At 38.3% G+C, this 24,826-nt stretch overlaps 1 protein-coding gene across 2 annotated transcripts in view; it reads right to left on the reverse strand.

Annotated features, from left to right (window-relative positions):
* The window catches only part of HIVEP1 (HIVEP zinc finger 1), a 167,832-nt gene that overhangs the window by 60,262 nt on the left and 82,744 nt on the right, over positions 1 to 24,826 (reverse strand). For both annotated transcript variants that reach the window (XM_065398264.1, XM_065398263.1), the window contains one exon: positions 13,827 to 13,880. In XM_065398264.1, coding sequence (XP_065254336.1) covers positions 13,827 to 13,880 — 54 coding nt within the window. The remainder of the gene's footprint in view (positions 1 to 13,826; positions 13,881 to 24,826) is intronic.

The following is a 24,826-nucleotide window of genomic DNA, read 5'->3' on the forward strand; positions in this document are numbered from 1 at the left end:
AAATAATTAATGCGGCCAAGATAATATTCTACCCAAATTTAGTCCCTGATTAAACAAAGCACTTAAGCACGTGCTTAATTTTAAGCACAAATAGTCCCTGTACACTAAAGCCTATGCAGGGGAAAGGCTGGAGCAGTACTGGGCCAGGAAAGCTCTGCCTCTCAGGCACTGCGGAACACGCTTCCAGGAAAAGGAGCGGTAGAAAGAGAGCTCCAGCAGCCTAAGCAGGAGGGAGGAGAGAAGCAATTTCCTAGAAGGGCACTGCTCTACTACAGTAGAATAAGCTCTTTCCGCCAAGGTCCAGCTGTGAGTCTCTCTCCTGTCCTTTTAGACATTGCCCAAGAGGTAGTGAGAACTGCGTGCAGGGGCATCAGAGGGTCGCCAGCATTAGCCCTGAGACTCTGGAGTTTGAAGCAAAGGACTACAAGTGAACAGCAGCCATGCCCCAAACAGCCATTTGGTGTGATAGGAAGGTGAGCAGACAGTGGGCCAAACGTAAGCAATCCCATGCGATCACACTTTCAAGGGCCCTGGGCAGGCACTGGGTGGTCCCAGGTCCCCTTACATACCCCAGATTCTCCTATACCTAGTCGTGGGATGGCAGGACTAGGGGGTTACTGACAAGTAGGCTGATCCAGCTGAACCCCATTCAGAGGGTTCAGGACAGATTGAACAAAAAAGGGCTGGAGCAGCAAGCCTTGACCACTAGGCCTGCTGACTGAAAAGAGAACCCCGGTACAGTCCCCTTAAAGTCAACAGACAAAATTTTTAAATGCAACTAATGGTTTTGGGTGCCAAACTTGAAATACTTTAAAGGGGCCAGACTTTTTTCAGATGGAGGGTGCTCAGCACTTTCTGAAAATCAGGCTCCTTTTAAAAATTTTAAGTTGGGTACCCAGCCAAAATCAGTCGTTCTTTTGAAAATCTTGGCCTATGGGCTTTAAAAAGCCAAGCCCGTGCTTAATTGCTTTGCTGAACAGGGTCTTAAGATTATTTTTTCTTCATTAGGTGAATGAAACCTTAAAAGCCACGTGATCTGCTTTTATATAAATCACAACTGGAAATAAGTCAATAAAACAAAAATCAGTTATTTCAACATTCAAAAGAATCAAATACACTGACTAGAAACCTGATCTAATGCCCACTAAAACTTACGAATTTTTCCATTTTTTTCCAATTTTTCCTCAGTGACCATTGGATCAGCTCTCTAAGACTTGCTTCTTCTACACACAGTTTTTGTACCGGTATTACTTTTGGTTAGGGTGTAAATTTTTTTTTTTTTTTAAATCAAAATAGTTACGGAGGTACCACTTTTAGTGTGGGTACAACAGTACCATGCTGGAAGAGCTTATTCCTTTTCCGTTATGGGAATAAGCTGTACAGGTATAAGCAACTCCATAAGGTATAGGTGCATTCATGGTTGGTGTGTGTATTGTATTGCCAGAACTGGGCTGATGCAGTTAAAGCAGTCCACACATACATGTTGTACAAGCCTTTAGTCTTTGAACCTCAAAACACTTACGCATGTGCATAACTTCACTCATGTGAGTAGTTCCATTGACTTCAATGGGACTGCTCATTTATCTAAAGTTATGCACAATTTCAAGTATTTACAAGATCAGATTTACAAGAATCCAAGTATGGCTGTAAAGTTTACTGTATGTAAAACATACTAATGCAAACTGTACTAAAAAAATCAACTCGTTAACTGAGTGAGATTTAATGGCCAAAGATAGGATGTCAGACTAGATGATGTAATAATCCTTTCTGGCCTTAAACTCTATGAATCTATATATAGGGTCTCTAGAAATAAACTACAGCCATTCTATATTTTAAAGTTACTGCTGCCAAGTTGGAAAGCCCAATATGCCTGGACAATACATATAGAGTTGAAGAACTTCTAAATAGTTTTAAATGTTTTGGGGTACCTGGAGTATCCGAACAGAGGTCTCCATCTTGTTCAAAAATCTTGACCACAACATATGCCCATGAGATCCTCACTTAACCATGAAAGTGGCAACACAGAGGAAGACATTCCCTGTGAATTCTCCCTTTTCCTTTATTTTCAGCTGCCTCTTATTCCTTGTTCTTTTTCCCAACTCCCACCACCAATCAAATTACAATTGCATGCACTCTGCCCACCGCCTCTTAGCCATGACAACACAGAAACAAAAGTAAACAGTGGTCGAAAGTGATACTGACAATTTTCTCTCTGTTCTACAAGATATCTCAGAGGCAGCGCAATGTTGCTAGTATTATAATCTTATCTCCTTACAGCTAAGTCCAGTCTTTTGCAAAACGTACTTTTTGAATGAGTAAGGTCTTACACATTTCATCAAGAAATGACCATGCTTGTGGTTTTTTAGACTGATATATTTTTCACCTCAATAACCAGTAGTTAAGAAGACCGAAACATTGTTGAATTCTGTACTTAATATATATATTGTGACCTACAGCATTTTAAAGAACTTAATTCTAATAATTAATATTAGTGAATGATTGTTTTAAAATTAAATGAAAAATGGGAGTGAGGGGAAGGAAGAATAGTTATTTCTTATCTTTTAATGGTATTTTACTGATGGACAGAGTCTGACTAACAATTTTACCTCACATTTTAGCAGACACAAAAGGAAAATAATTTGAGGGACAGCAATATAGATGATCTGAAACCTCCTTGTCACAGCCCAGTCAAAATAGCTGTAGCACTTAAACATACACTGAAGCCAGAAGGAGAAAGTAATTTATTGGAAATAACAAAGCTAGACCAGAAAAAGTGCTCAATCAAGACAACTGGAAGTTCAAATGTTTCATCTAGGAATCAACAATTTGTACAACTTGGATGAACAATCAGGGAGAGTGAGATGTATGACAGCTTTAGAAATGTGCAGGCAAAGAGGAAGGTGTTCCACTTGGCTTCTCCTCCTCACAGTTTATATGAATTTGAGATATTTCATCAGCAAGGGGAGATAGGATCAGCCTTAGCAATCCAGTAATATCACAGCATAAGGCAGGGAAGATCCCAAAGGCATAATGCCTGGACTCATCAGAAAGTTCCTCTGTGATACACTCTCTTCCCAGAAATAGGAGTCAGTTAAGACAAAGTGAATTTTGCCTTAAATCAGTGGTTCTCAACCAGGAGTACGCATACCCTTCAGGGTATGCAGAGGTCTTCCAGGGTTACATCAACTCATCTAGATAATTGCCTAGTTTTACAACAGGCTACATAAAAAGCACTAGTGAAGTCAGTACAAACTAAAATTTCATACAGACAATGACTTGTTTATATTGCTCTATATACTATATGCTGAAATGTAAGTACAATGTTTATATTTCAATTGATTTATTTTATAATTATATGGTAAAAAGGAGAAAGTAAGCAATTTTTCAGCAATAGTGTGCTGTGACCTATTGTATTTTTATATCTGATTTTGTAAGCATGTAGTCTTAAAGTGAGATGAAACTTGGGGGTACGCAAGACAAATCAAACTCCTGAAAGGAGTACCGTAGTCTGGAGAGGTTGAGAGCCACTGCCTTAAATGACTGGATATAGATGAGAAGATGCTGTCCTAAGTTGATAAGTCTTTTAATGTCATGACTTATATCAGCTAGAGAACATTATCAGAAGAAGTTCAGGGTGAGAGTGGGGACATAATTAAATTAGTAGGCCCAAGAAAGGTCATCCTTGTAACAAATTTGTTGTATCAACCATTTTAAAACACCTCTTGGCCTTTGGCTGAGGACTAACTAAATGAGCAAAAACCTGATCTAGGGAAACCTCTAGGAAGACTCAGTAATCATGTCTGAGTCCACACAAGACTGAGGAAGCTAACAGGAACCCAGAGTCCAAAATTCTGCAATGTCAGTGCTTGCTTACGCCAGTTCAAGTGTGATGCAACAGGCAACCCATCTGGTTAGATATATACCCATCTAAAAGGAATGAGTTTATTCTGATCTCAGATACATGAGTGCCTCTCATGCAGTCTTTCTGTTCTCTCTAGATTCTTCTTAACTTCATTACCAGCTCACAAGGACTGAGTAAACAGGAACATTGGCAGGGCAGCACAAAGTACACAAGCATATCTGCAATCACAACAAACCAAATATCCTCACTCCAGTGTTGGTGGGGCACAAAACCCTGCTGCAGGTTTAACACTACAGCATAGCCTTAGTTTTGGAGGATTCATTTCTTGTTTACTATCAGAAAGATTTTTTTTTTTTAATGTGGGGTCTGATTCAGGACATCTGGGGCATGCTAACCTGTAGTGTCCCTTTGAAAAAAATGTGATAGATGCATTCTGGAATCTCTCTTTTGTTGAACTGTTACTCAAAAACTTGGCTGTACTCATCAAAAAGTCAAAATACTATTACTCTAACATCACATTAATATGATAAAGTTCTCATAACAGTTTCAGAGGATGACATTTTAATTTTAAAATTGTAAATCTGTTTATATCTCCCTAACTGTCAAAACAATACCAGCTCTTGTTTCGTAGATCACCACTAAACAAAAACAAAAAAAAACCCAAACAAAAATAGGTTTCCCTCCAAAATAGAAACAGCAGGTACAGACATGACCTTGTGGTCCAAGCAGACTTGGGAGCCAGGAACGGCTGAGTTTCAATCCCAATATGGCAAACAAATTCACCAGCTGGTACACCATGTTGTGGCTAGGAGCAAAGTTGCATATTTTTTCCCCTGTAGTCCTGCTGACCAGGTCCACTTATTGTCCCCTGTTGTCTTGTGACTTGGCCCTCCAGCAGGGTCACCTTTGGTCTCACCCCCTTTGAGATAAACCAGGGTTTTCACCCAAAAGTCCCAAGATCTCACACCAAATCAAGAGCCCTGGCCCAGTCCCAATAGTCATTCTGGTCCCAGTTTGGCTGTGGGGGAACCTAGTCCCTCCTTCTATCCCGGGTCCTAGCCCAAAGACCCTTGTAGTAACTACCAAAAGTGTGTATGGTCAGACCTCTTTCTTCTTCCCCAGGATCAAACCCCTAATCCCAGTTCTCAAAACAACAAAGAAAAGGAAACTAAATAGACATAAAGAACAGCACCAGCTTTTCTGTCCTACCAGGATCCTCCAGCCATCTATCCTACTGCTCTGCTCACAGGTAACCAAAAATTGCTTGGCTCTCTGCTCGATTCTTTTCTGGGAGCTGAGGATGAGAGGCCTATCTACTTCCCCAGGCTAGGGCCTTCTCAACTGAGCACCTCCCTTTTTAAGGTTCCTGCTCCAACAGCGGCATGCCTCACAGGTGCCGCAGGGTGGCGGGAGGGGGCTGCCTGAACCCAAAGATGCTATTTAACCCATTCTTGCCTGGCATGGGGTTTGTATACCTGGTCACACCCAGCTCTAATACTGCTTCCTCCTGTGTCCTAGGGAAATTAACCACCTCCCTGTTTCTCAGCTTCCCCATCTGTAAAATGAGAATATTGAGACTTAATTAGCTACCCAACAGAGGAGGCAGGGAGTGAGGAGTAAGGCCTAATCCTACTCCCACTGAAGTCAATGGGAGTTTTTTACTTCATTTCAATGGGAGCAGGAATAAGTTTATAAAGAGCTTTGAAAATGAAAAGACCCCCCCTCCAATAAGTCACACTTCTTAGCAGCAGCAGAAGACAGATGTCTAACAAGTTTGCTCACCCAATTTTGAGTTACTCAGAATCATAGGCCTTGTCTACACTTGCGGCCGCATGTAGGGTATGTGTAGCTACATGCCACAGTGAAAGGCACGCCATGTCCACACGCAGCTGGGCAGGGAAGAGGCAGTGGGCAAAGGCTCCAGCAGTGGGACACTCCACTGCTAAAAACAACACTGTAGACATGGGAGGCATGGCTTGGGCATGCACAGAGTCGGATGGGGTATATACCCTAGGGTTCTAATGCCCTAATCGATGACGCATCGTCTACGCTGCTATTTATACCCATGCTAGGTGGGCATACAGCAGCAGGTAGAGTACAGACACTAAGTGTGGACCTACCCATAGATTTAACGCCAGAAGAGACTGTTATGATCATCTAGTCTGACAGCCTACATAACCAATGATAATTCCTGCGTCAAGCCCATAACTCCTATTTGTGCTACACCTTGTATCTTAGAAAAATATCCCATATAGATTTAAAATCTTGTAGTCTGATGTACCAAGAATCACTTAATAGGCACTTGTATATGTGGTAATTATGTACAGGAACAAAGACTTTATGAAACCAGACAAAGAAAACATGCAACAGAATTACACAAACGATTATTAGTTTGCACTTTAAAGGCATTTAGAAATTCAAAGTTAGGCAGCTCTGTTGCAAGCAAACAGAATAAATAGGTTAACTCAGGGCTTAAAAAAAACCCACTGCCAAATGAGAGCTTTTCATTGTGAATGTGGAATGGGAATTAAACCTTCAATTTGTGAAGAATTTAAGCTTTCATTTAAAATAAAATAAGTTCGCATCTATTCTTTATGGTTGTGAAGCTAACCTACAAATACAAAATGAATGGATCACAGTGACTAGGTCCTCTTCCAGAAGCAAGGGCATAGTCTCCAGCAAGTATAAGATAAAAAGAAGGCACTTTTGGCTAATACTACTGAGCCTAGGCGTGCACAGCATATTTCATTAAGGGAACTTTTTTTTTTTTTTTTTTTTTTTTTTTAAAGGCAAACATTTATTGAATACTCAGTCATAAAGGACATTATTTTTATTCATCAAACAAACTACAGAAACTAAAACTTAACTAAACTTAATTTTTAAAAAATTAACAACTAAACTTTACTTAAAAAATACAAACTTAAAAAATGAGACACAAAATACCAAATTTTTGCTGTAGTGATAACCAGGTGTATACAAAGATACAGTCAATTTTCATGATCTTTATCTTTAACCAAATAATGAGCTAACCCAAATTGACCAAAACAGATTAAGGTTTCTTCATCTTCCTGTCCTAGAGAATGAGATGTCGCTCACCAGGTGTTAAGGACTTAAATTCCTCAATCACATCATTGTAATTAACTGACGAAGCCCATTTTTATTCAATGTACAAAAGCATGAGTGAGTCGAGGCGCTGTTGGGACATTGTACTTCTTAGTTTGTTTTTTACATGTGCTAGTTTAGAAAAGGCTCTTTCACATGAACAGCTTGTAACAGGTAAGACTGCAAAGCACTGAATAGATTTGTAAAAGGCCTGGAACATGGAAGACCGATCCGATTCCTTTAGCCAATCAAGCCACTCACTGGTGGTGTTTGTAGTGCTACCTTTAGGAACAGATCCGTCATAACCCCGAAGCAATCCGACTTCAGCTTCCAACTCATCCAAGGACACTTTAAATTTGTTGGCAATGATTCGCATATCGTCCCTGCCAATGTCTAAGCTCAGCAGTTTTCCCATTGCAGTCACAGTTTTACAAGTCTTCTGTTCAAATCGCTGGTCAATGCCGATAATCATTGAGTCTAGAAGTGGGTAAAATGAAGTTATTCTCTCCTGCTTCTCTTTTGTATCAAAGTGATGCTGGGACTCAAACGCGTCATCAATACGAGTGGACGTTTTTCTCTGAACTGGGGGAATCGATATATCATTCTCTACACACATTTTCACACAGTCATTGAAAATAGATTGAAAATATTCTGGGCCACTTCTCATCGCAGCCAAAGAGTTACGCAAGCTTTTCACCCCTGTCATTGCAGTAAGTAAGTTGAGATCTGGAGCTTGAAGAGCGTTACTCACTTTTACCACCACCTGGAGAATAGGATGCATCATATGAAGGGCAAAGATGAGCTTTTATTTTAGCGTCAGCAAGGTGAGTTGTTTCGATAATCTCTTGTAAAGTTGGAAAATGATGGAGTAGTTTTGTTTTACAGCAGCCACTGCTTCTGCTCTGCATGCCCATCTTGTGTTTGACAGTGACTTCAAAGTCTTCAACTGGGATCCTACTTCTTGTGAAATCTTCTCCATTACTGCATGTCGCACAGGACTCCCCTCCATGAAGGCATAAAGAGTCTGAATAACACCAAAAAAATCAAAAACAGTTCTGTTTTGTTTACTTGAAGTGCATGCATCTACTAGGACCAGGTTCAAACAATGCGCATAACAGTGTACATAGAGTATTTCACTGTTTCTTTCTTTATATTTCATTTGAACTCCCGCAGTACATCCAGACATAGTAAATGCACCATCAAAACAGACAGACATCACTGATGACCAGTCAATTTTAAGAATGCCAAGGACGTCATTTAACTGGTCAAAAATAGACTGAGCATCAACTGTTAATAGTCTCTGAACAGACACAAAATGTTCAACTGAACTATGTTTTTCATTGTCAAAATACCGCACCACAATGGACATCTGTTCATCGTGTCCACAGTTAGTAGTGTCATCGGCAATTATTGAGACCATTTTTCCATTCAGTGAAGACACAATCTTTTGTTGCACAACATTGTGCAAGGCGACAAATCATTTTGGATGCGATTACTCAGATCGGTAGCTTTTTGAGGAGATTGTTGCACATGCTTTGCCATTATGGGGATCATATTTTTGGAGCATATTGACAGCTTTTTCATTGTGACCCTTGAATGGTCTCCCACCTTTCGCCAAATACAGAACAATGTCAATCAGTCGCTCCATTACACTTCAGTTATGGCACCGTTCTTCTTCTTGTTTAGACAGATAAGCCTGCTGCTTGCCCTCATCCAACAATACATCTATAGGTTTCCCTTCATTACAGCTCAACACATGAGATTTTGATAGTTGGTGGTTTTTAAAACATTCGCTAGCCCTATGCCAGTTTCTGAATCCCTTATCAATAAATGCTGGATCAGTGTGACCTTTGTTTGCTGCATCATTAGAGGAGAAGAAACGGCACTAAAAGCAAAAGGCTGCGTTCTTTGATGGGCTATATTCTAACCACCTATACTTTTAATACCAATCGGACTGAAAACTTCGTTTATTCCCTATTTTACTTCTAGTAAACATGCTCAATCTAGGCAGATAAGGACCTCTAGATAATCGAGACTGGCGTTCTAATCTATTTTTTGGAATATCACAGACCGGGTCATCAGATGGAATGTCTGATGGCTTTGAATAGGAACTACACTGACCTGAACTAAGAGACAAAGTCTGTTTCTGTTGGTCATTACTCAGTTTATTGAACGCGTTGGAACTGGTGGCAGCATTATCTTCACGCAAGTTCTTAACCGAGGAGTCAGAGGTATTTGAACTACTATCAGCACATTCATTATAATTCAATTTGTCTGCTCCTTTTCTTATCTTAACAACGAACCGATCTATATTTTAAAATTAAAAGGCGGTATCATACGATTGAATTAAAACATAAAGCCACTGGCTTGTTATGTTATTTCAGTAGAGTACACGTGACAAAGATTACAAACACTGTAGACACTGCACTGGGCACGCCTAACGCGGCCGCTTATATAGGTCAAAGAATTTTCTAGAATAGTAGTCGGAGGGGGAGGGGAGGAACAATGGTAATGCGGTGCCGCAGTAGTGGGGACGCATGCTGTGAGCGAACGCGGGCTTTCCATAGGTTTCTACAACATCTATATTAGCAATTGGGCGCTTATTGCATAATACAACAATCCACACTTTAAAACTAAAAGAGCGTATCATGCGATTAAATTAAAATGCAAAGCCACTTTTTTTTTTTTTTGAGACATTAGGGTGTGCCTGGGCACACCCGGCACACCCTGTACGCACGCCTATGCTACTGAGTATCCAAAAATAGTGAGGAGTCCAAAAAGACTGTACTAAAACCTCAGGGCAAACAGCCTCTGTGGAGGGTGAGGTCACATATCATGGTAGATCATCAAATTGCTTTCATTTGCCTATCATCATCACTTCCATCTTTCCAGATTTTATCTTGAGCTCTCTCTCTGTCATCCTAGGTCCCTGTTTATCTCATGCACTGCAGTAGGCATACTGCACAGTCTATGAGTGATGAGGAGACATTGCTATTAATGGCACTCTGAGTATCTTTCCATGATTCCACGCAGTGACTTTATACATGAACTGAACAAGAGAGGTGACAAGACTGAGGATTGCAGGACATCACAGATTAAAGCCCTTATTGAACACCTTACTAGTTACTGAAATATGATCAGTTCTTCTCCCTACCACCCCATTATGGTAGGATGTGTTTTCCTTTTTAAAATGTTTTATTTTGGGAAAGCAAAATCAAACCACACACATTTTACATGGTACTTTGCCAGAATGAGGCAGACTCTATAGTATGTTGGACATGAACTATTTGAGTTCAAGACAACTCATGTTAGACCTGATTGAACACTCTATGCAAATATTCCTAATGCAGACATTTCTAATGCACCTTAATTCACACTTTTGCTGTTGGAGCCAATTCATACCTTAATGCACACAAGGGAAGTGAAAGAAGAATGGAACACTAACAATTTTAGCCACTGACTTTTCAGGGCCTACTTTTCAATGTTCAAAATTCATTCACTACAGAGTTAGCTAAGCTTAGTATGTAAGGTTTGGATATGCTGACAGTATCTGTATTCACTATGTGCTTCTTGCTAGTGATTAGCAACAATACTTTGTACTACTTTAGCTCTTTTAATCCAAGGATTTGAAAGCACTTACCAAACATTAATGAATTAAGGCTCACAGTATCCTATGAGGCAGATATTACTATTATTTCCATTTTACAGATGGAGACAGAGAAGTAAAGTGACTTGTCCCAGGAGACACAGTACGACTGTGACGAACCTGTATTATTAGAACCTGATAAAGTCCTGTGCTTCAGTTACAACAGCAACCTTTCTTTCCCAAGTTACACAGGAGTTCAATGTATTGCATAATTTCTTTTTTCCATTTGAATTAAGAATGGTCAAACTGTTTCTTCTCTCATGTATATGTAACGTAATCAGGTCCAAGATATTTGTAAATTAAAAAGTCTTGGTTTTCCAGTTATAGCTTTATTCTAAATATTATTAAAATTATCTTAATACCTAGGAGCCTCGGTTATGTACTAGGACCCCATTGTACTAGGCACTGTACAAACAGAACAGAAATATGGTCTCTGATCCCAAGAGCTTACAATCTAAGTGCAACACAAGAGACAACAGGTGGATACAGACAGACCCACGGCAGAATACAAGGAAACAGTGAGACAATATTGGTCAGCTTGACAGGCAGTGGTCTCAGCACAACAGCAGCCTAACCGTTGTCATGGATTTTGTACAGTTCATGGCAAAGAAAGGTTTTAAGAAGTGATTTGAAGGAAGATGATGAGTTAGTTCTGCTGATGTTACGGGGAGCTACTCCAAGTGAGAAAGGCCACATGGGAGGAAACATAAATGTTCTTGTTTGAAATTTAACAAGATGACAATAGGGTGCATTATGGGTCAACCAGAGACAGGGGCTGACCTTTCTATAGTGAATGAGAGATGATAGGAAGAGTGGGGACATGCTGTGAACATGTAAGGGTCCATAGGTAGAGAAGTCTGTCTATAAATATTGCTATTCTGCTTCTTTATTTTTCTCCCTGGCTTTGATAAAAAAGATCTATTACAATTTTCTTCTTATTTTGACTACTTTACATAGTGAAAACAAGGTGTATTTAGCACAAACTCTTTTTATGGCTTTTTCCACACGCACACTTGTCATTTATAAATCTGATCACTGGCAAATTACCATCAGCTGAAAAAACAGTATGTATAACCACCTCATGAAAACATTTTCCTCTACAAGCAGGGTATGTAAATTACAATATTACCAAACAGTAGTTGGCTTGTAAGTTTGTGGAATTTATTACCCTATTTATTTTAAATAGGAAAGATACTTATCTAAGGAATCTCTAAACTGAAAAGACCATTTGGTAATTTAGATACAAAAGAACTGAAAGAAGGAAAGAAACACATATACTTTAGGTGAATTTGTGTATATTTTACTTTGTTTCATCATCATTATATGAAAGCTGCCGTATTTTAAATTACTTTTTCAGTTTTATACAAATATTCTTTTCAATCTTTCAATATCCTTAAGAATTTGATTGCTTCTTCAAATGATATCCATCAGAATCTAGCTCATATTAGCAACTGGTTCACCTAGGTACAATATACAAACAAAACATAAAATAAATAATAGTTTTTCTAAGAGGAAAAGTGAATTTCTACTCTGTAAAGAGACTTCGTTAAAAATGGTAGCAGATGGTTCTCCACTTGTCGTCTCAATTATTTCCATATCAAATTCTGTAACTGCCAGCCTCACAAACTTGGCCTAAAAGCTGAAAGTCAAGTATTACCAATAGTAGATTCTGAAGGCCAAATGTTGTCATCACTTGGACCTCTGTAACCACATCTTCTTCAAATTGTACCCTCAGTTACACCTTGGCAACGCTATTGCCTCCAGTGGGGCTGCACAGGTATAACCAGGCACATAATTTCAGCTATGCTGGCTGCATGCATGGCCCGGAACATAGTTAACATTTTGGTTGATTATGCCTAGTTTACTCTCCCAGAGCTGTACTGATTTTAGACTGCAAGATTGACAATAAAAAAAAAATCTGTTTTTATTACTTAAATAAGCAGTTATAAACTGATCTGAAGATACACAGGGATCTAGGATCTACTAAATAAGAATGTGCCAGAAGTGGTTAAAGTTTAGTATAAAGTCTGAATTGTGGAAATGGAAGAGTCTAAATTTGAAAAGGATACTCAAATATAGCACTACAGCTTTAAGCCTGATGATTTTATAATTTAATCATTTATTTTTGTTTTCTTCACCCTTTACAAATATTTGGTGAAATGTCAAGGCCCTGATGCAGAACAACGAAAGCTTGCATCCAACTTTTCCTAAAAAGACCCTCTGGTTGCTTCTCTTCATACTAAAAGTTTTCATTTCTTCCACTGATCGATCCTGTACTTTGAAAACATTAGTTAGGATACAACACCATCTCTATGATGTAGGCAAATGTAATCTCTATTTTGCAGATGGGCTATCAATAAAGTCTGAAACTATGATCTGTAAACAATTATGAAACTCATATAAAAAAAATAAGCAACTCAAAGATTCACCAAACTGTCCACCACCTGCAACAGGTCAGATAACACTTCGAACACACTATCAAGGAGGAGAAGAATGCCTTTAACATTTATGACACAAAGCACCAATCTCCTATGCCAGTGGTCTCCAAAGTGGGGTGTGCAAGAGGATCCTTGGGAGTGTGCGGCAGGAGGAGCTTTTTTTTTTCCCCCCTTCATCTGAGCGGCTTTTTTTTTTTTTTTTTTTGCTTCGGCAGTTCGGGCGGGAGTCAAGCGGCGTATTTTTTGTGCGCTTCAGCAAAAATGGTAGAGCCGGCACGGCAGGGGGGTGCGTGCTCAAAATTTTTTTACTGATAGGGGTGCGTGATCAAAAAAGTTTGGAGACCACTGTCCTATGCTACTACTGTCAGCCAACCTTATATGACCACTAGTCTCTGCCACACAGATTTCATGTGTCAGAGGTTATCTGTATTTTAAAATAACTGATAAGTGTCCTCTCATAATCCATATAAACCAATCACAGGTTGATCATCATGGACAGAAGATAGTTATTAATAATCAATTAAAACCCCCTAGTATGAGCTGAAATGTCAGTACAGACTTAACTTTATTCACCTCAGCAGTCAAAGTCATTGGGACAACTCAAGTGGTTAAATTTAAGCAAGTGTTTGTTAGCACGACTGGGTGTTAGCATAGCATTTGCTCTACAGTCATGCATTCTACTGGCTTATCCCTAAGCCCAGCTAAATCAAAGGGAGACTTTCCACAGACTTCAAAAGGCTTTGATCAGCTTTGCCATAAATGGTTTTTGCTTTTTTACCTTTCTGCTGGTCTTCTGTCTCATTAAGTTCTTTTTGTGCTTCTTCAATTTTGTCTGTTTAAGAAAAAAATACATCATATTAAAATATAAAATAAAGTTGTAAAAAAGTCATTTCTTGAAAATATCTGCCTGGTGTTAATATGCTAACTACTTTCTTGGATTATCTCATTGACATTTACAGGCAATATATCATTCACATGTAAATAAATATATCGTGTAAGTCATACAAGACATTAAGATTTTACTTGGCAGTATTAGTGTACTGTGTTGTACTAGCACCTACATTTGCTAAATTGCTACTGATATATTAACATACACAGAATAAGAACTAAAGGAATAAAAGCATTGCTATGGGATATGCAGTTGATAAGTAAACCACAACATGTTCACATTATCTGCAGTAACTCATGTAGTCCAATGGACTACATAAAAAAATAGGTATTAATGTGAATTACTGACATATAAAACATTTTAACACATCTTAGAAAACATCAAGTGCTGTTAAAACGTTACAATGTTATTACAGCATTAAGGATTATGGTAATGTAAATCACAAACAAGATTTGTTTTTCCATAAATACTGATGTGGATAGAATCAAAAGGCCCAACTGCGCTTCCCCATGGTAGCCCAAGGACAAGGCAAAGGGATGGAAATTGTTCCATCAGCTGTGTGTGGTTTATCCAACTATGGAACTGTCCCATAACCCATGGACCAGCAAGAGGGCCATCTGTGCAGAGAACCTGTGCCTTCATGCTAGCTGTGCTCCCAGCAACCCACCCCTACCAAGGGATCCAACGGAGCCATAGTGGCAAGGCTGCTGCAGTGGGCATCGGTACCATGACAACTCATCATGTGTGCACGCAAGCGGGGATGGGGAGTAGTGGGAAACTAATACAACCTTGAGATGTATTTCTTTTTGTACTGAACTCTGATGGATGTGCAGGTGGAGGAAGACACACATTTCCCTGCCCAGCCTCCCCACATGCAGATCTATGGTCCTGCAAACAGCCCTCCAGGTGCTCTGTGGGAAAAGAGGTGGTGGTGGGGAATGCTGCTCTAGAAGTAGCTGAGCCTGTACTCCACAAGGGAGCAGGGAATCTGCACACAGATCTCTTCCCAAGGAAGATCGCATGAACCCAATCAGGTTCAAAGACTTCCGCTCTAGGTATAACTATACCTCAGTCTCATCTTAAATAAGACAGATAGTAGATAATGTTTTCACCCCATAGCTCACAGAGAGCCGTGGAAGTTAATCTCAGTTTTACTACATCTGTGATGTAGTATCTTTTATATGCATTCGACGTCAATCTTAAATATGCATATAACATCTTAGGGAGTGAGTTTGTTTTTTAAATTTAATATCCCCAAATATGAAACAACACACACACGGGTAAACTTGGACATTCCTATGCAAACACTTAAAAACAAAGTGACTGAAGATATGAACCAATTCAGGTTTTACTTATCTATCGAGACCTGAGTTCAGATTATAGCATTTAGATACGAGGTAAATTTTTCAAAAGCACCTAAGTGATTTAGAAGGCCAAGTCCCATTGGACAGCCCATAGTTGGTGGTGAGGCAGAACTGCACTGCTGCAGGGGAATCACTGAAGCTCTCTGGCTTTACTGGTGAAGTGCATTTAAAGGGTGTAGTACACTCAGATCTCTTGATTTTCACACTGGAGGGATGGAACCTTAGCTCTGGATACTCCCCACCCTCTTTCAGGTAAGTTGTTCCTGGTGGGGAGCATCTTGGTAGTAGCTAGTGTACTCTCAGGAGAACAGGAGCTGCAGTTCTGGCTGGCCTTACCTCCTCCCACTACCCAGTGTGAGGCCATGTAAGCATCCACCATAATCTATCCCCTAGTGAACTTTTCCATGATAGACTCTGCCTTCTTACTGTCTTTCCTAATATCTGAGAGACAAAACAATAACACACCATAAAGATTTGTTAGGGTTTGGCTCACTGGCACTATTTGTAAATAACTGATGTAACAGCCTGCAGTTATTTTTCAATATTTTTTTTTAATTTTTAAAAAAATTAAACGAAGAGAACTATAATACAAATACTCTTTTATGGGTTCGGAGAGAAAGTGCTGTACGAGTTATTCCATCTTGTACTTTTAACTATCAAAACTAACAAGATACAGGATTCGTATTCACTATGCACACAGAGGCCCGATCCTTCAAACATTTACACTTGCGAGTAACATCACTTCTGTAAACAGTCCCAGACAATACAATGGGATAGCTTGTGCACATTTAAAGGACTGACCCCCAAATTTATATCGAATTAAACAGCCAAAAAAGTCTACAACTGTAGTCCTGCGGGCGAACTCCTGCCCCCATTTAGGTCAATAGGTTTTTGTCATTGACTTCAGTGGGAGCCGGATGTGACCCACAGCCTGCAGCAGAAAGTTTTATTTAAAATTTGTTAGTCGTTTAGTTGTGATTAGTTGCTTACCATAAACATGAGCAAACCAGAAAACAGCACTTTGGAAGCATATACCATACATATTAGATGCTTGTAGATACGCAAAAATTAAGTACATTACATATAAAAGATTGTCTCAAAACCAAATCAACATGCAGTAATTTGTATAGCGGGCCTGATCCTCTGAGGTGCGGAGTTGAGGGTTGTCAGCAGCTTGCAGCATCAGGCCCCCAATGATGAATCTATTGCCAGAGGCAGCATTAAGGAGTTGTTCACATATCTAGTCATGCTGACTGACTTTATGCAATACAGACTTTATATATTTATATCTTCTCAGAGCTGGACTTAACTGAAATGTACCCTGTTTTTATTTTAATGTTTTCCCCTGGGAAAAGACCTTTCGAAGACAATTACTAAAAAAATGTAAAATATGAAGCATCAAAGGTGCAGTTTTTATACACCCCTTTCGCGATTGCTTTCCTGGGAGAGAGAAATACAACCTCTTTGACCATTTTATTTTACTGTTCTTCTAAAGATTATTTCTTTAATTACTTAAAAACTACTCAAGATAGTTAAGTAGTCCCAAGCAGACTGTGAAGAGCTACAAAAGGATCTCTCAAAACTGGGTGACTGGGCAATAAAATGGCAGATGAAATTCAATGTTGATAAATGCAAAGTAATGCACATTGGAAAACATAATCCCAACAATACTTATAAAATGATGGGGTCTAAATTAGCTGTTACCACTCAAGAAAGAGATCTTGGAGTCATTGTCGATAGTTCTCCGAAAACATCCACTCAATGTGCAGCAGCAGTCAAAAATGCAAACAGAACGTTGGGAATCATTAAGACAGGGATAGATAAGAAGATAGAAAATACCATATTACCTCTATATAAATCCATGGTACACCCACATCTTGAAAACTGCATACAGATGTGATCGCCCCATCTCAAAAAAGATATATTGGAATTGGAAAAGGTTCAAAAAAGGGCAACAAAAACTATTAGGGGAATGGAACGGCTCCGTATGAGGAGAGATTAATAAGACTGGGATTTTTCAACTTGGAAAAGACGACGACTAAGTGGGGATATGATAAAGGTCTATAAAATCATGACTGGTGTGGAGAAAGTAAATAAGGAAGTGTTATTTATTCCTCATAACACAAGAACTAGACGTCACCAAATGAAATTAATAGGCAGCATGTTTAAAACAAACAAAAAGAAGTATTTTTTCACACAATGCACAGTCAACCTGTGGAACTCCTTGCCAGAGAATGTTGTGAAGGCCAAGACTAACAAAAGTTCAAAAAAGAACTAGGTAAGTTCATGGAGGATCGGTCCATCAATGGCTACTAGACAGAATGGGCAGGGATGGTGTCCATAGCCTCTGTTTGCCAGAAGAGAGGAATAGGCAACAGGGAATGGATCACTTGATGATTATCTGTTCTGTTCATTCCCTCTGGGGCACCTGGCATTGGCCACTGTCAGAAGACAGGATACTGGGCTAGATGGACCCTCAATCTGACCCAGAATGGCTACTCTTATGTTCTTATGTACTTAACAGTTGAAGTACTAAGATATTTTATTAATATCTATATGACACATTTTAAAGTATATTACATCACTGGGATTCACAGGCAATCTGGAAATGAACACTGTCTACATTCTTCCAGCCCTGACTGGTATTTGTGAACCAGATAATCTTTAAGATTCCTTATATGCTACTTAGCAATCCAAAACTGTAAGTGGGATATCCACCTCATTTCCCCATATGTTTTGGCATATACACAGCACATAAGACATAATGTTTGCCTTTCTTCAGATAATTTAGCAGGTTTTCCATCTAAATGTATATTTGAATATACTATACAAGAGCTACAAAATTGCATTCTACTTAGATCTTCAGGAGGACTATTAAGAAGTATTTTGAGCTCCTTAAGTGCATTCTGTTTTCCTTATTTCAAATAAACTATAACAAGTGCCCATTAGAAATTCCTAACCACTTGTAGCATAGTCTGTTACCCTAAGCAATGAGAAGCTGATAATGGAAATAATAACTAGGTAACTACACATTTTGTATGCAGCCAAGACATTTTTTTCACTTCCTGCAAGTCCTGCTATGTCCTTCAATAAATTACTGTAACTATTGCATACAAGTTTCAGAGTAGCAGCCGTGTTAGTCTGTATCCGCAAAAATAACAGGAGTACTTGTGGCACCTTAGAGACTAACAAATTTATTAGAGCATAAGCTTTCGTGGGCTACAACCCACTTCGACAATCAACTCAGGGCTAAATAGGGATTGGGAATGGCTGAGCCATTACAAACATTGAATCTATCTCCCCTTGTAAGTATTTTCACACTTGCTTCTTATCAAACTGTCTGTACTGAACCATCTTGATTATCACTTCAAAAGTTTTTTTTCTCTTACTTAATTGGCCTCTCAGAGTTGGTAAGACAACTCCCACCTGTTCATGCTCTCTGTATGTGTGTGTATATATATCTCCTCAATATATGGTTCACTCTTTATGCATCCGAAGAAGTGGGTTGTAGCCCACGAAAGCTTATGCTCTAATAAATTTGTTAGTCTCTAAGGTGCCACAAGTACTCCTGTTATTATTGCATACAAGTGTTTCTTTGCAACATATGCATCAATACAAATGAATTTCAAGCATTCTGAACTTAGAAAAACTTCAATATTGTACTGACAGAGAACCATTCTGAAATACTACGAGGAGTCCGGTGGCACCTTAAAAACTAATCTGTTAGTCTTTAAGGTGCCACTGGACTCCTCGTTCTTTTTGTGGATACAGAGTAACATGGCTACCCCTCTGATTCTGAAATACTGAACAGAGTGGCCAAACAAGCAAGAATAATGCAACACAAAATTTACTTCCATCACATATTTGACAAGTGCAGTTTAATTTTTGTTATTATAATTTTAATTATTGTTAAGATTTAATTTTAATACTTCATAACACTTTACTACAGCACTCTTACTAAATCTTTGCTGAGAAGTGAGAACGAGAAGCTTCCAAATTTGTTTGTACCGGAGGTGTATGGATTAGCATGGGTCTAATTTACTAAAAATTTCATTGAGTACTACATGTTTGCAGCAATACTTACCAGACAGATACCTTTACTAATCATATATAGAACACTGCAAATGTTCATAGCACTTTATAAAACTGAACAAGGTATGTACCCCGCCTCAAGGATTTTACACTGTAAGGCCTAGTCTACACATAAAACGTATGTCAGCCTAGCTACATCGTGCAGGGCTGTAAAAAATTCCATGCCCTGAGCACCATGCTTAGGTCGACCTAACCCCCAGTGTACATGCAGCTAGGTCAACTGAAGGATTCTTCTGTTAAGCTAGCTATTGCCTCTCAGAGGAGCAGATTACCGACATTGATGGAAAATCCTCTTCCATCAATGTAACAAAAAAGAGTCTACACTATGGCACTACAGCAGCACAGTTACATCATTTTAGCTGTGTTGCTGCAGCGGCAGTAGCGTAAACACGGCCTAAGACACTAATTCTAAAACAGATCTGACAACAAGTATGAGAGGAATTACGTCCCCTTAATGACAAAACTGTATAACGTACTGTATCTTTTACACATTTATAACCATTAGTTCTTGTCTATACTGAGAAACTGCATTGTGTTTAAAAATGTATTAGCTAACACATTTTAATTAACATGATGTTACACATGATTTTACCCTAAGTGGGATTCCTACTGTTAACCACTACTAGATAACGTGTTGCTTCTGTCAACACCAGAAACTAAGCTGTATTTAACATCAAATTAGTTAAAATGTCCTAGCTAACACATTTTCCAGCTGTAGACATGGCCTCAGGATATGTCTGATAAAACAATATATTCTGCTTTTTCAATTACAGGAATAATTGGTTTACTGTGAAGGTTTTTGGAGTTAGATTACATAATATATTTTCAAGCTCTGCACAAAAGTTATAAATACTTCTTCCCTATTTCTCTTTAGAAAAGCATCAGGTGTACTAAAAATAACTTACTAAATAACATTAAATTATTAATGTCATTTTCATAGATTCTGGTCTGACCTACTGTAAAAAACAGTCCACAGAACTTCCCCAAAGTAATTCCTAGAGCAGATCTTTTAGAAAAAAAAATCCAATCTTGATTTATACCCACCATGAACTTGGTAAGTTGTTCCAATTGTTAATGTACGCCTTACTTTGTCTGGATTTTTCTAGATTCAACTTCCAGCCATTGCATCGTCTTATACCTTTCTCTACTAGACTGAATAGCCCATTATCAAATATTTGTTCCTCATTTAGATACTTATAAACTGTGATGAAGTCACACCTTAACCTTCTTTCTGTTAAGCTAAATAGATTGAGCTCCTTGAGTCTATCGCTATGAGGCATGTTTTCTAATCCTTTAATCATTCTCATGGCTCTTCTCTGAACTCTCTCTAGTTTATCAATATTCTTCTTGAATTGTGGACACCAGAACTGAACACAGTATTCCAGCAGCGGTCCCACCAGTGTCAAATACAGAGGTAAAATAACCTCTTTACTGCTACTTGAAATTTCCTTGTTTTGGCATCCAAGGATTGCATTATCCCTTTGACCATAGTGTCACAATGGGAGATCATGTTCAGCTGATTATCCAAAATTACCCCTAAATCTTTTTTAGAGTCTCAGCTCCCCAGGATAGGATCTTCCATCCTCTAAAGATGGCCTACATTCTTTGTTCCTAGGTATATACCTTTATGTTTACCAAGCCACATTAAAAAACATAGGGTAAGTCTATACTGCAGTAAAAGACCTGCGGCTTGTGATAATGGAGAGAGGCAGGAGTAAGCTGGAGAAAAAAAAATGGGCAGACAGAAAACATCCAGAATCAAATAGTCCAATGCAGTCTGATAACACCACTGGCACACAAGTGTTCTAAAAGTATTGGGGGCAGGGAGACTCCACCTAAGTCTCTAAGTTGCCACGCAGTCCTGGCACCAGCCAGGGAATTCTCTACTACTTCCAAGGAATGGATTTGTCCTGGTAACTCTGCTCTTCTTCCCTCTCACCCACAGATTTAGACGAGTGCTTGGGTCCTGGTCCCCCTTGAGAAGACACACTCCAGGGCTGGCCTCTTATAGATTTTCACTCTTCACTGGTACCTCTCCTTATTTTAGTCACATTGTAGTACAAATACACCATCAATATCAAGATACAAAAACTATATTTAAATCTGAGCAGGCAATGGCAGCATCAGCTCTTATATCATTGCCAGGAAAAAACATTTAGCTCCTTATAGACCTGCTTATCTTGACTCTAGTAAAACAAAACCAAAAACCATTTCACGACCACTGCTTTGAACAGAATAATCCTGCTAACAAATGCATCTGATTTTCTTCTCACTTTAGGGAATTGGATACAGTACCCTCTTAAAATGTGTTTCACTAGTGAACTACTACTTCTGCTGCATTTTTATTCAATTCCACAGCTGCTGTTTGTAAAACACAGTTTAGAAAATTATTACATACAGTATGGATTACGTGATACAAAATTTAGGAGAGAATTCTGAGTAAGTTAACATCCATCTGCCCATCAACCAAGGCTTTTATATTCCCTCATCACGTAGTGTTTGAGCACCTGTGAGATAGACCCACCTGTTACAATTGGAAGTATCAAGTCAATCACACATTAGTACAGCAAAAAGATTCAGGTGAGTTAACTGAAACTTTCAATTGTATTCATTACGCAGCATTTTCATTAAACATCACTCCCTAGGCAATAAATACCATTTTACATCTCAGATTTATGTTATTAAAAATAACCTGGTTTTCTAATAAAGCCATCTTTATTTGACAAGCATCCAACATAAGGATCATTCCGTGTCAGATTCTTTCTTCAGCAGCACAAGCTACAGCTAAAACATTATACCCTATCACAGAGAGAACTGCCATCTTCAGATATATATGGTATTTTCCTTGAAAGTCACTTGTATTCTATTCTGTATACGTTCTTATACCACACTCATCAACATAGTACGAGCACCTTCCAGTTATCTATTAAACTAATATCTGGCATATGTTAATTGTGCTCTTATCCTCTCCCCAGGGGGAGAAGTGTGTGCAGTGAAGTGTCTTGTTTTGATAGGGTTGTGTGTTTGTTTTTTGGGGGGATTTGAGGGGGGTTATTTTTTATAATATGCATTTTCCTATGTTAGAGAAGACAAGGTTGAAGAAGTGTGTCTTGCACTTGAATGTGGTGAGGTGTGTAAAGAAGCAAGTTAATCTATGAGCGAGTAGGTGTAGTAGCTGTAAGAGCTGTAAATCCCTTGTACTGAAGATTGTTTTGCTAGTCCAAACCTCCCACCACTACCTTCCTGCCACAGAATCCAACCCTGTGAAATAGACAATTAGCAATAAAAAGGTCACAAAAATTATGTTACCAAACATCTTTCGTTCTGACATGAACATGCTCCATCACAAACCTCATCATATCCAAGTGCAAGACACACTTCTTCAACCTTGTCTTCTCTAACATAGCACCATGCATATTAAAAGAAAAATATACCGTCCAAAACACAGACCCCAAAACAAACAAAGCCCTATCAAAACAAGACACTTCACTGCATATACTTCTCCCCCTGGGGAGAAGATAAGAGCACAATTAACACATGCCAAATGTTAGTTTAATGCATGACTGGAAGGTGCTCATACTATATTGATGAGCACGGTATAAGAACATATATTAAATAATTTTAAGTCAAACGTCTGTCTGAAAGTGCTTTACCTAATAGTGCTACAAGTAACATCCATGATTATTGTAACTAAAAGTCTACATTGGACAATAATTGCCCCTATTTTTCAGGTTTGTGAACTGGACACTGCTTTTGTATATTGTCAGTTTCACCGTTTCCCCGTACAGTCAGTTGTCTCTCACCATGTGGATCTTTCATGCAGCAACAGGGAATGAAAAAAAAGTTCTTACAAATGAGACAATATGTTTTGATCCTAAAAATTGGCAGGCAGATTCAGAGAAGGTTTAATTGCTGAAACTACTTATTGTAAATGTTTAAGTATTAATATTTTGAGTTTAAGGTGTTTCTTTAGGTGTAAAGTATTCTACCAGCCATTATCTATTTGATCAGCGACTTATCAGACAAAAGTGTTTCAGTGAAATTTTCATTAACCTTTTTCTTACTGTTGACTTTGAACACTATCAACATACTATGTGTCCTAAATTATTATTTGTCATTTAAAAATTAAAATAAAAAAACAAACATTCAACATAAAACACAAAAGGTAGAAAATAAAATAATCTCCTCACTCATTTTTATTTTAAGAAATGTTTTGCATTTTTAAAAAGAGGTTTGATTATGTTAAATAACATGCTTTATAATTTTCAGACTAAATGTACATAAGCAGTGAACATACGTACCACATTAGTGAAAAATTCAGTGCCGTAACTGTGTATATATTAAACGTAATACACAAAGGCTCCAATCTTATGATCATGTGTGTGTTACTTTAAGCATAAGACACAAGATGAGTGAGGTGCTATCTTTTATTGGACCCAACTTCTGTTGGTGAATGAGACAAGCTTTTGAACTACAGATAGCTCAGTGGGACGTATGCATAAATTATATATGTGTTTGAAAAATCAGGTCCAAAGTCAATCCTCCACACTATTAATTTAATCAGCTCCACAATGTTATCTTATATTGATACTATTTGCATTTGTATACTGTTTGAATTGATTATTAAACTTGCTCAAAAATAGGCTGACAAAGATAGATAGATCCTTGGATGACGACTACGTGCATCACTAGGTTAGAAAAATAAAAAACAAACAACCCAAAGAATTAAGTATCTTCTAATCTGTGGGGACAACCAAAACCCACAGTTACTATCAAGCAAACCATTCAGAAGTAAAGAAGGTGAAAGATCACCAGCTGAATCATCTGATGAAGGCATCCTTTTACATTGTATGAGTAAGTATATTATGTAATCGCTTTAGTTTTCATTACACTGAAGGATAGTGACTATCCCAGTAGCGCCACAAAGCAAGGCATTACTATGTTTATCTCAGATATTAGCTGTGACACAAGACAATTATTTTTTATTTATAGCTGTTTCAATTATATAACCAAGTACAAATAATGATAGCGATAGTGTCTGCACTTGCAGAGTTTCTAATCAACAAACTACTGAAATAATTACTACACTGCTATGCTGATATTCTACACAGAAAGCCAAATATTACCTATATACATAGAACTGAATGATCATTATAGCGAATATGTTCTTAATTATATAAGTTGCTAGTGGAGCCACTATTCAACATTTAATTTGTGCTTTATATGCTCTCTCTATATAACTCAATAAAGGATTTTTTTAAAGGAACAATATAGAAACAGTATGAAAAAGATAAAAAAATGAATGCAACCATAAGGGGCAAGTTGTTCCAGTTAAATTTGAAGAAATCAAAGAAAAAAAACACAAGTGTCCATTCCAGATTCTGACAGGGAAATGGTTGAAGTAAACAAAGGCTGGTGATTTCTTAGCCAATT

This window comes from Emys orbicularis, chromosome 2 (genome assembly GCF_028017835.1).
Source record: "Emys orbicularis isolate rEmyOrb1 chromosome 2, rEmyOrb1.hap1, whole genome shotgun sequence".
NCBI lineage: Eukaryota > Metazoa > Chordata > Testudines > Emydidae > Emys > Emys orbicularis.